A 16,403-nucleotide genomic window follows, 5' to 3' on the forward strand; every position below is an offset into this window, starting at 1 on the left:
GGTTATGGGATAAAATAGAGGGGGAAACACATCAACAACAGGGTTATGGGATAAAATAGAGGGGGAAACACATCAACAACAGGGTTATGGGATAAAATAGAGGGGGAAACACACCAACAACAAAGGTTATGGGATAAAATAGAGGGGGAAACACACCAACAACAAAGGTTATGGGATAAAATAGAGGGGGAAACACACCAACAACAAAGGTTATGGGATAAAATAGAGGGGGCAACACATCAACAACAAAGGTTATGTGATAAAATAGAGGGGGAAACACATCAACAACAGGGTTATGGGACAAAATAGAGGGGGAAACACACCAACAACAGGGTTATGGGACAAAATAGAGGGGGAAACACACCAACAACAGGGTTATGGGATAAAATAGAGGGGGAAACACATCAACAACAGGGTTATGGGACAAAATAGAGGGGGAAACACACCAACAACAAAGGTTATGTGATAAAATAGAGGGGGCAACACATCAACAACAGGGTTATGGGACAAAATAGAGGGGGAAACACACCAACAACAGGGTTATGGGATAAAATAGAGGGGGAAACACACCAACAACAAAGGTTATGTGATAAAATAGAGGGGGAAACACACCAACAACAAAGGTTATTGAATAAAATAGAGGGGGAAACACACCAACAACAAAGGTTATGTGATAAAATAGAGGGGGAAACACATCAACAACAGGGTTATGGGACAAAATAGAGGGGGAAACACACCAACAACAAAGGTTATGGGATAAAATAGAGGGGGAAACACACCAACAACAAAGGTTATGGGATAAAATAGAGGGGGAAACACACCAACAACAAAGGTTATTGAATAAAATAGAGGGGGAAACACACCAACAACAGGGTTATGGGATAAAATAGAGGGGGAAACACATCAACAACAGGGTTATCTGATAAAATAGAGGGGGAAACACACCAACAACAGGGTTATGGGATAAAATAGAGGGGGAAACACATCAACAACAAAGGTTATGGGATAAAATAGAGGGGGAAACACATCAACAACAGGGTTATGGGATAAAATAGAGGGGGAAACACATCAACAACAGGGTTATGGGATAAAATAGAGGGGGAAACACACCAACAACAAAGGTTATGGGATAAAATAGAGGGGGAAACACACCAACAACAAAGGTTATGGGATAAAATAGAGGGGGAAACACACCAACAACAAAGGTTATGGGATAAAATAGAGGGGGCAACACATCAACAACAAAGGTTATGGGATAAAATAGAGGGGGAAACACACCAACAACAGGGTTATGGGATAAAATAGAGGGGGAAACACATCAACAACAGGGTTATCTGATAAAATAGAGGGGGAAACACACCAACAACAAAGGTTATGGGATAAAATAGAGGGGGAAACACATCAACAACAAAGGTTATGGGATAAAATAGAGGGGGAAACACATCATCAACAAAGGTTATGGGATAAAATAGAGGGGGAAACACATCAACAACAACGGTTATGGGATAAAATAGAGGGGGAAACACACCAACAACAACGGTTATGGGATAAAATAGAGGGGGAAACACACCAACATCAAAGGTTATGGGATAAAATAGAGGGGGAAACACATCAACAACAGGGTTATGGGATAAAATAGAGGGGGAAACACATCATCAACAAAGGTTATGGGATAAAATAGAGGGGGAAACACATCAACAACAAAGGTTATGGGATAAAATAGAGGGGGAAACACACCAACAACAACGGTTATGGGATAAAATAGAGGGGGAAACACACCAACAACAACGGTTATGGGATAAAATAGAGGGGGAAACACACCAACATCAAAGGTTATGGGATAAAATAGAGGGGGAAACACATCAACAACAGGGTTATGGGATAAAATAGAGGGGGAAACACACCAACAACAAAGGTTATAGGATGAAATAGAGGGGAAACACACCAACAACAAAGGTTATGGGATAAAATAGAGGGGGAAACACACCAACATCAAAGGTTATGGGATAAAATAGAGGGGGAAACACATCAACAACAGGGTTATGGGATAAAATAGAGGGGGAAACACACCAACATCAAAGGTTATGGGATAAAATAGAGGGGGAAACACATCAACAACAGGGTTATGGGAAAAAATAGAGGGGGAAACACACCAACAACAACGGTTATGGGATAAAATAGAGGGGGAAACACATCAACAACAGGGTTATGGGATAAAATAGAGGGGGAAACACACCAACAACAAAGGTTATGGGATAAAATAGAGGGGGAAACACACCAACAACAAATGTTATGGGATAAAATAGAGGGGGAAACACACCAACAACAAAGGTTATGGGATAAAATAGAGGGGGAAACACACCAACAACAAAGGTTATAGGATGAAATAGAGGGGAAACACACCAACAACAAAGGTTATGGGATAAAATAGAGGGGGAAACACACCAACATCAAAGGTTATGGGATAAAATAGAGGGGGAAACACACCAACAACAACGGTTATGGGATAAAATAGAGGGGGAAACACATCAACAACAGGGTTATGGGATAAAATAGAGGGGGAAACACACCAACAACAAAGGTTATGGGATAAAATAGAGGGGGAAACACACCAACAACAGGGTTATCTGATAAAATAGAGGGGGAAACACACCAACAACAAAGGTTATGGGATAAAATAGAGGGGGAAACACACCAACAACAAAGGGTAATGGGATAAAATAGAGGGGGAAACACACCAACAACAAAGGGTAATGGGATAAAATAGAGGGGGAAACACACCAACAACAAAGGTTATGGGATAAAATAGAGGGGGAAACACCAATAGCAGGGTTATGGGATAAAATAGAGGGGGAGTTGGAAAAAACAAGGGATGTGGACTGTTGGGAGGAATGAGTGCTAGGGGACAACGCATGGGGTAGACAACATGGATGGTCCGTGTCACATACGCTACATCTCTGCCAAATTTTGTCCGAATCCGTCCACAACTTTTTGAGATATTTTATTCACAAACAAACAAACAGACATGGGTGAAAACATAACCTCCATCGACCTTTGATGGCGGGTCAGAATGAGTGGAGGTGAGCAGTGATCCTGGATTTACTGTAGGTAGTCTTGCTAGAAGAGGGTTTATGGTGGACCACATGCACCTTGTAGGAACCTGGGTGCTAGTGAAGAGGAGGAGGGGATGGGGATCAAAGTTCAGAGGACAGAGGGTGCATGACCAGAAATGAGGTGGAAGACAGAGGGACCACAGACCTGTTGGTGATAGGAATTTTTGTAATAACAAGAAAGTAGCCTGACAGGTATGATGGAAATTGAGAGTAACAATAACTGATTGATTAGTTGATTAATTGCCTAATTAAAATAAATAAATAATAATCATAAAATAATTAATTTCCTCATCAATCGGCTAATAGCATACCTAAACCAGGTTTCATCTGAAGCTGTAACTTTTTGAAAAGCAATTAATTAGTAACTAATCGAAAAAATAAATAATTAATCGATGAATTGATTATTCAAAAAATAAAAAATACCATTTTTGCCAAAAGTACCTGCTCACTATTGTGTCCAAATATCATCTTCCTATCTCAAAACGTGCCTGAGATAATGCCCAGATGAGAAAGGAAATAAATAAGTACTTAATTAATCGATAATAATTAAATAACTAAGCAATTAATTAACCTGTATAGTAAAAAAAACATTGACATCCTCACTTTTGTCCTTCGGAATCCTCTGGTAAAGTTTGACGAAGATTGCTGAAAGTGTTCGCGAGTTATCACACTTACAGACAAAGAAACATACAAAAACTGAGTCCTCCCTTTCGGCACGCGTCATCACCGGGTACCCTTGGACGATGACGTCATGCAGCACCTGGAGATGCAATAGGATTTATCGGAAAAGAACAGAGCACAAAAACATGGCGTACAAATTCCGAGCACAAAAACATGACGTACAAATTCCGAGCACAAAAACATGACGTACAAATTCCGAGCACAAAAACATGACGTTGTGGCGGACACAATGCCGGCGGGTCATAATTCCGCGCACCAGTGGGTGACGCGAGCGACCGGGCGTGGAAGCAAGGCTCGGGCCACGCCCGGAGCAAAGGAGTCATGAGGCTTAGGGGTTGAACTGAAATACATGCCCCGCCTTTCGGCTGACCGGCCACGCCCGAGGGCAAACACTTTATTCAAGGCTTGCACGTCAGCACTCGGCGGGCTCGACTTTCGAGCCCGCGTATATATCCCGAGGCCACGCCTTGCCCTCGGGCGTGGCCGGTCGGCCGAAAGGCGGGGCATGTATTTCAGTTCAACCCCAAAGCCTCATGACTCCTTTGCTCCGGGCGTGGCCCGAGCCTTGCTTCCACGCCCGGTCGCTCGCATCACCCACTGGTGCGCGGAATTATGACCCGCCAGCATTGTGTCCGCCACACGCGCACCCCCAGAATTCCCGCGCACCTGAAGGGTGAGCTTGCGGGGAAGCCGGATGACCCAGCCGAAACGCCCTCTGGCGATGCGTGCAGGGCTGGGGGTGGCGGGACAGCGGGGGTGGGGGGTGCCGGGGGTCCGCCAGCCGGGGGACGGCCTCGACGGGGAGGCAGAGCTGCTTGCGGGGGGTGGTCCAGGTCGAGGTGGGCCGCTTGAGGCGGTCCACAGAGATGCGATCTGGAGTACCGCCGATGTCCACGGTGAAATGCTTGTCCCCGGTCTCCAGCACGCGGAAGGGCCCGTCGTACGGGGGCCGCAGCGGTGCCCGGTGGGCGTCATGCCGGACAAAAACGTACTCCGCCGTGTGGAGCTCCGGGGCGATGTGTGATGGCGGGCAACCGTGGTGCGCCGTTGGCACCGGGGCGAACCTCCTGGCAGTCTCCTGAAGGGCAGAGCGCTGTTGCGTCGCGGACCAAGGTGCCGTGGAGTCGGGGATGAATTCGCCCGGTACCCGCAGCGGTTGGCCGAAAACCAGCTCCGCCGAGGACGCACGCAGGTCGTCCTTGGGCGCCGTCCAGAGGCCCAGCAGGACCCAGGGGAGCTTGTCGGCCCAGCTGCTGTCGCGGAGGCTGGCCTTCATCGAGCGATGGAAGCGCTCGCACAGGCCGTCGGCCTGGGGGTGGTAGGCCGTGGTGCGGTGCAGCTTGACGCCGAGCCCTTGCGCCACCGCTCACCAGAGCTCCGAGGTGAACTGGGGGCCGCGGTCGGACGAGATGCCCGTGGGGGCGCCGAACCGGGCAACCCAAGTGGCGATGAAAGCTTGCGCGACATCAGCCGCAGCCGTCGCCGCCAATGGCACGGCCTCCGGCCACCGGCTGGTGCGGTCCACCATGGTGAGGAGGTGGGTGAAACCCCGCGAGGGGGGCAGAGGTCCCACCAAGTCGACGTGGACATGGTCGAACCGACGCTCGGGTACCGTAAACGGGGCCATCGGGGCCTGGTTGTGGCGGTGGACCTTTGTGCGCTGGCACGCGAGGCATATTCTGGCCCAGTCACGGACGTTCTTCCGGAGGCCACGCCAGACGAACTTTGCCGCGACCAGCTTCTGGGAGGCCTTCGTGCCCGGGTGGGACAGGCTGTGGATGGCGTCAAAAACCGGGCGCTGTCAGCCAGCGGGCACGATGGGGCGAGGCCAGCCGAGGGAGACGTCGCACAAGAGGGCAGTGCCCGCGACGTCGAACAGTACCTCGGTGACGCGGAGGCCCGTGACGGCGGTCCAAAAGGCCTGGACGTCGGGGTCGGCGGTCTGGCCCGCCGCCATCCGGGCATAGTCGATCCCGAAGTGGACCGCGTGTGCGACGGACCAGGAAAGGCAATCCGCCACCGGGTTGTCCTTACGCCACCACCCAGGGTCCACCATGGTGGACCGCACCATGGTGGACCGCACCACCGCGACGTGTCGGATGTCCGTCGTGTATTCGGACACGGCAGAGAGGTGACACTGCTGCCGGGCCGACCACGGCTCGGCGACCTTGGCCATCGCGAATACAAGGGGCTTGTGATAGACGAAGGCCATGAACGGGCGGCCCTCGAGAAGATGGCGGAAGTGTCGGACCGCTAGGTGGAGCCCGAGAAGCTCCCGGTCGAAGGTGCTGTACCGGCGTTCGTGCGGGCGGAGCTGCCGGCTAAAAAACGCCAGTGGCTGCCAAGCACCATTCACCCACTGCTCGTGCACCGCACCCACTGCGTAGTCCGACATGTCGGTGGTGAGGGCGATTGGTGCATCGGGCGTCGGGTGCGCCAGCATGGTGGCGTTGGCCAAGGCCAGCTTCATGCCCGCAAACGCCGCGTCCATCTGCTCCGTCCAGTCGATATCACCTTTGCCTGGCTTCCCCCGGAGGGCCTTGTGCAGGGGGCGCAGGAGCTGGGCGACGCGGGGCACGAAGCGGTGATAAAAATTCACCATGCCCAGGAATTCCTGGAGCCCCTTGATCGTGCGGGGGCGCCGGAAACTCCTGACCGCCTCCACCTTGGCCTGTAAAGGAATGGCCCCGTGCCTGGTGATGCGGTGCCCCAGGAAGTCGATAGCGGTGACGCCAAACCGGCACTTTGCGGGGTTGATTATCAGGCCATGCTGGCCCAGGCGTTCGAAGAGCGTGCGGAGATGGAGCAGGTGCTCCTCCCGGGACGCGCTCGCGACTAGGATGTCGTCCAGGTAGACGTAGACAAAGGCCAGCATGGCTTCGAACACCTGGGCCAGCATGGCCTAATAATCAACCCCGCAAAGTGCCGGTTCGGCGTCACCGCTATCGACTTCCTGGGGCACCGCATCACCAGGCACGGGGCCATTCCTTTACCGGCCAAGGTGGAGGCGGTCAAGAGTTTCCGGCGCCCCCGCACGATCAAGGGCTCCAGGAATTCCTGGGCATGGTGAATTTTTATCACCGCTTCGTGCCCCGCGTCGCCCAGCTCCTGCGCCCCCTGCACAAGGCCCTCCGGGGGAAGCCGGGTAAAGGTGATATCGACTGGACGGGGCAGATGGACGCGGCGTTTGCGGGCATGAAGCTGGCCTTGGCCAACGCCACCATGCTGGCGCACCCGACGCCCGATGCACCAATCGCCCTCACCAGCGACATGTCGGACTACGCGGTGGGTGCGGTGCACGAGCAGTGGGTGAATGGTGCTTGGCAGCCACTGGCGTTTTTTAGCCGGCAGCTCCGCCCCCACGAACGCCGGTACAGCACATTCGACCGGGAGCTTCTCGGGTTCCACCTAACGGTCCGACACTTCCACCATCTTCTCGAGGGCCGCCCGTTCACGGCCTTCGTCTATCACAAGCCCCTTGTTTTCGCGATGGCCAAGGTCACCGAGCCGTGGTCGGCCCGGCAGCAACGTCACCTCTCTGCCGTGTCCGAATACACGACGGACATCTGACATGTCACGGGTAAGGACAACCCGGTGGCGGATTGCCTTTCCCGGTCCGTCGCACACGCGGTCCACCTCGGGATCGACTAGGCCCGGATGGCGGCGGACCAGACCGCCCGAACCCGATGTCCAGGCCTTTCGGACCGCTGTCATGGGCCTCCGCGTCACCGAGGTACCATTCGACGTCGCGGGCACTGCCCTCTTGTGCGGCGTCTCCCTCGGCCGGCCTCACCACATCGTGCCCGCTGGCTGGCAGCGCCCGGTTTTTGACGCCATCCACGGCCTGTCCCACCCGGGCACGAAGGCCTCCCAGAAGCTTGTCGCGGAAAAGTTCGTCTGGCATGGCCTCCAGAAGAACGTCCGCGACTGGGCCAGAACGTGCCTCGCGTGCCAGCGCGCGAAGGTCCACCGCCACAACCAGGCCCCGTTGGCCCCGTTTACGGTGCCCGAACGTCGGTTCGACCATGTCCACGTCGACTTGGTGGGACCTCTGCCCCCCTCGCGGGGTTTCACCCACCTCCTCACCATGGTGGACCGCACCACCCGGTGGCCAGAGGCCGTGCCATTGGCGGCGACGGCTGCGGCTGACGTCGCGCAAGCCTTCATCGCCACTTGGGTTGCCCGGTTCGGCGCCCCCTCGGACATCTCGTCCGACCGCGGCCCCCAGTTCACCTCGGAGCTCTGGGGAGCGGTGGCGCAAGGGCTCGGCGTCAAGCTGCACCGCACCACGGCCTACCACCCCCAGGCCAACGGCCTGTGCGAGCGCTTCCATCGCAGCTGGGCCGACAGGCTCCCTTGGGTCCTGCTGGGCCTCAGAATGGTGCCCAATGACGACCTGCGCGCGTCGTCGGCGGAGCTGGTTTTCGGACAACCGCTGCGTGTACCGGGCGAATTCATCCCCGACTCCACGGCCCCTTGGTCTGCGACGCAACAGCGCTCCACCCTTCAGGAGACCGCCAGGAGGTTCACCCCGGTGCCAACGGCACACCACGGTTGCCCGTCCTCAAACGTCGCCCCGGAGCTTCGCACGGCGGAGTACGTTTTTGTCCGGCACGATGCCCACCGGGCACCGCTGCGGCCCCCGTACGACGGGCCCTTCGGCGTGCTGGAGACCGGGGACAAGCACTTCACCGTGGACATCGGCGGTACTCCAGATCGTATCTCCATGGACCGCCTCAAGCCTGCCCACCTCGACCTGGACCACCCCCCGCAAGCAGCTCTGCCTCCGCGTTGAGGCCGCCCCCCGGCGGGCAGACCCCCGGCACCCCCCACCCCCACCGTCCCGCCACCCCCCAGCCCTGCACGCATCGCCAGAGGGCGTTTCGGCCAGGTCATCCGGCCTCCCCGCAAGCTCACCATTCAGGTGCGCGGGAATTCTGGGGGGGCGCGTGTGGCGGACACAATGCCAGCGGGTAATATTTCCGCGCACCAGTGGGTGACGCGAGCGACCGGACGGGGAAGCACGGCTCGGGCCACGCCCGGAGCAAAGGCGTCATGAAGCGCAGGGTTGAACTGGAATACATACCCCGCCTTTCGGCCGACCGGCCACGCCCGAGGGCAAGGCGTGGCCTCGGGACATATACGCGGGCTCGAAAATCGAGCCCGCCCAGTGCTTACGTGCGAGCATTGAATAAAGTGTTTGGTTTTGTTCAACGCGTGGTGGCCTACCTTCTTGGTAAACGAGTTGTGTGTGCATAGCACCACAACGTACAAATTCGGAGCACAAAAATATGACGTACAAATTCGGAGCACAAAAACATGACGTACAAATTCCGAGCACAAAAATATGACGTACAAATTCCGAGCACAAAAACATGGCGTAGAAATTCCGAGCACAAAAACATGACGTACAAATTCCGAGCACAAAAACATGACGTACAAATTCCGAGCACATGTGATAATCCGATCGTTATTAAAACGCAAGATTTCTGGAGGGAATGGCGGCCGGATGACGCAATTCCAAAATGGCGGCCATCCGTCGACGGACGTCGTTTCCATTGTAACGACGTCGACCATATTAAAGTTCAGTGGTTTTTAGGGCCAAAAAAGACGATAACCCGGAAACGCTTCAGGATACAGGTGTCAAATGGACAACCCTCGCTGAACATGGACATTCCTATCAACAGTTTGTTTTTGGGCTTTGTAGATCGAAGGTCAAGGTCACGGTGTCGGCGACTTAATGTTCGTAAACGTGACGGTGGTCATATATCGCCAGTCAGGGCATTACAGGTTCGCAGTGGAACTACTGGTGGGAAAGATGTCGTCAAAATGACGAGAGCAAGGCGATTCCATTTTGGTTCAGGTACGGATACAGATCCGGCCTATCAGTGGAATACAAACCATAATCCGCTCAACATGGCGGAGGTGTGCTCTCCACCGAGTACCGTTAGGGTTCAGGGATGTTGCTGTGTCTTCATCCGTGTAGACGAAGGTCGTCAAGGAGGATGACGTCCAACAGATGAATCCCCCGAAGTTCGACAAGATCGAGGACATGGCCATGTTGACGCACCTGAACGAGGCGTCCGTGTTGTCCAACCTGCGGACCCGCTACAGCGCATGGATGATCTACGTGAGTTCTTTTGAAATGCACAGAATATATGAAACATGAGATAAAAAGAAAAGCGGAATAAGAAATAAAATGTATGATGAGAATAAAAGTCACCTCTCCATGAACCAGTCCTGAGTACGGGCACGTGACACCAGACTGGACTTTTAATTTCATCCTTATCGTATAATATCAATAATGTAATCACAACATATGGAGGTATAAACCATAACGAACCCGATAAATGTCTCCACAGACATACTCTGGGCTATTCTGTGTGACCGTGAACCCGTACAAGTGGCTTCCCGTGTACAATACCGAGGTGATCGCTGCATACAAGGGCAAGAGGCGCTCTGAGGCTCCTCCTCACATCTTCTCCATCGCCGACAACGCGTACCACGACATGCTGCGCAGTGAGTGATTCCTTGTGGACATCCTTACCATGACATGTTGTGCAGTGAGTAACACCTTGTGGACATCCACACTGTGACATGTGGACATCCACACCATGACATATTGACATATGGACATCCACACCGTCACATGTGGACATCCACACCACGACATGTTGTACAGTGAGTGACTTTGTGGACATTCACACCATTACATGTGGACATCCACACTGTGACATGTGGACATCCACACTGTGACATGTGGACATCCACACTGTGACATGTGGACATCCACACCGTGACGTGGACATCCACACCATGACATGTGGACATCCACACCACGACATGTGGACATCCACACCATGACTTGTGGACATCCACACCATGACATGTGGACATCCACACCACGACATATGGACATACACACCATGACATGTGGACATCCACAACACGACATGTGGACATCCACGCCACGACATATGGACATCCACACTGTGACCTATTGCGCAGTGAGTGACACCTTGGGGACATCCACACCACGACATATGGACATCCACACCGTGACATGTGGACAAACACACTGTGACATGTAGACATTCACACCGTGACATGTTGCACAGTGATTAACTCCTTGTGGACATCCAGACTGTGACATGTTGACATCCACACCATGACATATGGACATCCACGCTGTGACATGTGGACATCCACACCATGACATATGGACATCGTCACCGTGAGATGTGGACATCCACGCAACGGCATGTTGTACAGTGAGTGACTCCTTGGGGACATCCTCACCGTGACGGCTTGTACAGTGAGTGACTCCTTGGGGACATCCACACGGTGACGGCTTGTACAGTGAGTGACTCCTTGTGGACATCCACACGGTGATGGCTTGTAGAGTGAGTGATTCCTTGTGGACATCCACACGGTGACGGCTTGTAGAGTGAGTGATTCCCTGTGGACATCCACACGGTGACGGCTTGTACAGTGAGTGAGTCCTTGTGGACATCCACACGGTGACGGCTTGTGCAGTGAGTGACTCCTTGTGGACATCCACACGGTGACGGCTTGTACAGTGAGTGACTCCTTGTGGACATCCACACGGTGACGGCTTGTACAGTGAGTGACTCCTTGTGGACATCCACACAGTGACGGCTTGAACAGTGAGTGACTCCTTGTGGACATCCACAGGGTGACGGCTTGCACAGTGAGTGACTCCTTGTGGACGTCCACAGGGTGACGGCTTGTACAGTGAGTGACTCCTTGTGGACATCCACACGGTGACGGCTTGGACAGTGAGTGACTCCTTGTGGACATCCACAGGGTGACGGCTTGCACAGTGAGTGACTCCTTGTGGACATCCACACGGTGACGGCTTGTACAGTGAGTGACTCCTTGTGGACATCCACACGGTGACGGCTTGTAGAGTGAGTGACTCCTTGTGGACATCCATAACTCGTCCATAACTTTCTGAGATGTCGTGCTATATATATATATATATATATATATATATATATATATATATATATATATATATATATACACACACTACCGGTCAAACGATTTAGAACACCTCAATTTTTCCAGTTTTTATTGAAATTTACGCAGTTTAATGTCTCAATGTACTCTGAAATTAAGCATAGAACAAATAAACAATTGGAGATAAAAAAGAAATCATAGAATCATTTTGTTTAACAAAATGTAATTTAAAATTTTGACTCAGCAAAGTAGCCACCTTTTGCAGATATAACCGCCGAACACACTCGTGGCATTCTTTCTTTCTACAATGGAAATCAAATATTGTTCGGGAAGTTCTTCCCAACACGGTTGCAGAAGTTCCCACAAATGTGTTGCACTTGTAGGTTGCTTTGCTTTCACCCTTATGTCCAGTTCATCCCAAACCAGCTCGATGGGGTTTAAGTCTGGAGACTGTACTGGCCATTCCATGATTTGAAGCCTACAGTCTTGTTCTTTTCCTCGAAGGTAGTTTTGACATAGCCTGGAGGTGTGTTTAGGGTCATGATCGTGCTGTAGGATGAATCCCTGACCAACTAAGCTAATACCAGAGGGTATTGCGTGGCGCTGCAAAATGCTGTGGTAGCCCTTTTGGTTCAGGGTGCCAGTCACTCTGTGCAAGACGCCGACTCTGGATCCAGCAAAAGAGCCCCAGACCATTATGCTTCCTCCTCCATGTTTGACAGTTGGTGTCACACACTGAGGAACCATACTTTCGCTGACTCGATGGAGTACAAAAACCCTGTGTGATGAACCAAAGATTTCAAATTTTGATTCATCGGTCCATAAGACCTTCTTGCAGTCTTCAGTAGTCCACTGGCGGTGCTTCATGGCCCAGGCAAGCCTCTTTTTACTATTTTGCCATCTTAGCAATGGCTTTCTTACTGCCACTCGACCTGTCAAACCTGCAGCTCGAAGTCTTCTCTTCACAGTTGAAACTGAGACTTGCTTACTTCGACCAGTGTTAAGCTGTGCTTGAAGCTGTTGTCCTGTGAGCTGCCTGTCACGCAAGCTGTTGACTCTCAGAAACTTGTCTTCTGATTCTGTTGTGGCTTTGGGTCTGCCAGACCTCTTCCTGTCAGAGTTTCCTCCAGTTTCCAATATACTACTTCCTGCAGTGCAATATTGTCCAAATAATGGTTCAGAGGGTGTAATAACAGTCTGTTCCAATACTGCTTTTATACAGACAGGGGTTTGTAATCAAGTAATCAGCAGAGGTTGGGACACCTGTAGGAATTGTTTGCATCAACTTTCAAGGCTTAATTTACTTACATTGCTGCAGAACAGCTGTAAGTTGTTAACCCATTATACTTAGGCAGTTAAGACCGAAAAATTGGGTGTATCGTTCATTTTTTTCAGGAAAGCACCAAATTTGGCACAGATGTAGTATGGACCTATACAATTGTTTTCCTGAGGGGCACCCAAAAATTCAGAACCCCTGGTGGCCGCCATATTGAATTTCAACATGACTGCCCTCTGTGACCTATTTCCCTCAATAACTTCTATACTATGAGCGATAACACCACAGTTCCAGTGTCTTACCCCATGTTTTCATGGTCTCTGAATCCAATGGGATCAATTGCATAAAGATTGGCATCCATCATCTTTAATTTCAAGATGGCCGCCATGGTGTTTCCATTTTCCTTGAATGTCTCATAGTATTTTAGGTACAATTTCAATTCCAAGTGATACGCATTGCTTTATTGGTCTCTGATAACAATGGAATGGTATTAATTAATCAAAGTTACACACAGTTGCAGTTTTAACTTAAAATATTGTGGGCACTTGAAAGGTGGAGGCTCTCGCACAGACGCGTAGTAGTACAAGCACTGTCCATCGCAGTCACACAGTGATGTGCAGGGCAGATTTGCCCTGGAGCATTTACAGTTGCCTTGACAGGCCGACTTACAATGGCAGCTTGTAAGCTCTGAACATGCCTCCTGTATCAGTGGTATTGTGGTCCAAATTGGTGTCCAGGAAGTCCCTGTTTTCATCCAGCCCCAATCAGCTGGTGATGGAAGTTCTGGGTAGGGCACAAGTGCCTGACTCCATACGTGTCCAGCCTGAAAACATGCACGTTTTAGGTGTTGTTCGAAGGCGTCTGCTGTTGGGGGAATGTGATCAATTGTTCTTGCCTTCTTCGTGAACAAGTGTCGGCGCATGTCATTCACTGTCTTTATCTTGGTAGTCCGGTCATAGAGGATGGCAACATATCTTTCTATGCTCTGTAGTTCCATAGTAATAGCGTCCACAGATGGCCTATAAGCGAGAGCATGAAAGGTCTGCGTGATGCTGGGGTATGCCTCCCAAGCCTTCCAGGCTGTCTTTTTCCCAATTTGGGCAAAAAATGACACTTTGTCGCAGCCAGTGAAGGCATGAAATAATGGCAAAGACTCGGACTTCCTGCGGCCAAGGCCGGTGGCAATTTTATGGATGGCAAGGTAGCGGTAGCTTTTACCAGTGCCAATGGCAATCCAGAGTTCCTCCACACCGTGTGACTGGTAGGTAAAGTAGTGTGCTATTGCCAAGACCACAATACAAGACCAAGACCACTCATAGTATAGAAGTTATTGAGGGAAATAGGTCACAGAGGGCGGTCATGTTGAAATTCAATATGGCGGCCACCAGAGGTTCTGAATTTTTGGGCGCCCCTCAGGAAAACAATTGTATAGGTCCATACTACATCTGTGCCAAATTTGGTGCTTTCCTGAAAAAATGAACGATGCTTCCTCTTAACTGCTCTGCTATTACTTGTTCCCTGAAGAAGGCCTTTTTTTTTACAATATAACTGTGCAATTTACATTATTTTCCCATTTTTGCTAACCTAAACTTCTTTTTTTTTTTACTTCGAGCAGTTTACTGCTTACCTTTGTACCATTTCAGGTTATTAACTGGACATTAAACTGCATAAATTTCAAAAAAACTGGAAAAATTTAGGTGTTCTAAAACTTTTGACCAATAGTGTATATATATTGTAACGATTTTGAGAAGTGTAACGGGTTTTGGGAAGTGTAACGGGTTTTGGGAAGTGTAACGGGTTTTGAGGAGTGTAACAATTTTGGAGGAAGGGTAACGGATGTGAAGAGTATGGTTTTGGTATGGTAACATCCTGGTAATGTAAATAATGGTCGCAGCCGTCCTCCTAATTAATTTCATAGAACATACACGCAGGTCACGATATATCTTTTAAATAGTGTATTTCCTTATTCCATGTAGGCTAAGTATGTGTTTTCCACTAGATTGACTTTGCATTGTATCAAACAAAATAAGCGTAGGCCCTTCCAATTTCCCCAAAACCTCCCTTCCATTTGCCTTCCGCATTTTGGTCGGTTTTTCTCTTCAACCACCATTGGCCACGAGGTAAGGTTGGAGAAGAAAGGCGTGTCTCCACCTCGTCAGAAGAGGGCAGGAGTGAACCGGCCCTAACAGCCAATCAACACCGCGGTGAGTGACCCAGTAGGCGTGCCCTCGGAGCCGGCGGCTTAATTCCGCCGGAGGTGATAAAAGCGACTGCAGGGGACTGCTTTACGAGTCCAGATGAGAGATGACTGGAGAGGAGCAACGAGGCTGCACCAAAGAGAGGCCTTGAGAGATACGCTGGGGGATGACCTGGAAGAGGAGCGCAATCCACCGCAAGCCCTACCTACCTACCTACCTACCTGCCTGCCTGCAATACCCCCCTGTCGTTGGAGAGACGCGCTGAACGGAGGGAGACGGCTCCACCCCAGGAAGAGGAGCAGGTGTGCCGAGCCAGCGCGTGACGGCCGCGGATACGCGACGGAGGTTTTCCCGCCAAAACCGCGAGGGGTGCTGCGGCCTCCGACTTTGCCTTCCTCTCAAGCAATCAACCTCGAGCCATTACCTGCCTGCAATATCCACCGTGTGAGTGTGAACGTCCTGTCCTACTCGTTTGTCTTGGGGATTAAGTAAATGAAATAGAATAAGTTAACAATGCACTGTGTGACTGCTCTTTTCCATCTATTGCTGTAAATAATATTGGTCGCTCTAAAATATTGCTTGTGTGTGTATAATAAATCTGTTCTTCCTCCAAACTCTGTCTTTCTTCTCTCTTCTTCTCTTTCGGTCGCTTTAGAGGTTTCCCAATTGAATATCTGTAGCGCGATTAGTCAACGTTCGGGTGGAATCGGGTTCTAATCGGGGAGTAACTGTTCGGACGCGGTTAAATACACCACCGCTCGGTCAATATAACATCTAAAAGCCGTGTCCGTAACAATATATATATATATCGTTTTTGGCCTTATCTCTCAATCGTGAAGAATCATTCAAAACATTCTAGTATCTGGATCAGGAACTTCACCAAAATCTAAACATTTCGTCCTTGTCACATACCTTACCTGTCACCAAATTTCTTCTGAATCCATTCATAACCTTTTGAGATATCCTGTTCATAAACAGACAGGCAAGAATGAAAACACAACCTCCGTTCATCTTTGGTGATGGAGGTAACTCGATGCAGGAGGATATTTGGCCCATCATGTGTGCACCACATGAACACACACATTCAGTGCCTTCAGAAAGTATTCATACCCTTAGACTTTTTCACATTTTGTCATGTTGCAGCCTGAATTT

General features: G+C 50.9%; 1 protein-coding gene across 1 annotated transcript in view; it reads left to right on the plus strand.

Annotated features, from left to right (window-relative positions):
* LOC137433750 (myosin-6-like) overlaps nucleotides 1-16,403 on the plus strand; it is a 181,262-nt gene that overhangs the window by 34,375 nt on the left and 130,484 nt on the right. The window contains exons 3-4 of the mRNA XM_078786144.1: nucleotides 9,781-9,924; nucleotides 10,157-10,313. Coding sequence (XP_078642270.1) covers nucleotides 9,781-9,924; nucleotides 10,157-10,313 — 301 coding nt within the window. The remainder of the gene's footprint in view (nucleotides 1-9,780; nucleotides 9,925-10,156; nucleotides 10,314-16,403) is intronic.

The sequence above is a fragment of the Myxine glutinosa genome, chromosome 10 (genome assembly GCF_964187855.1).
Source record: "Myxine glutinosa chromosome 10, kmMyxGlut1.1, whole genome shotgun sequence".
Classification (NCBI taxonomy): Eukaryota; Metazoa; Chordata; class Myxini; order Myxiniformes; family Myxinidae; genus Myxine; species Myxine glutinosa.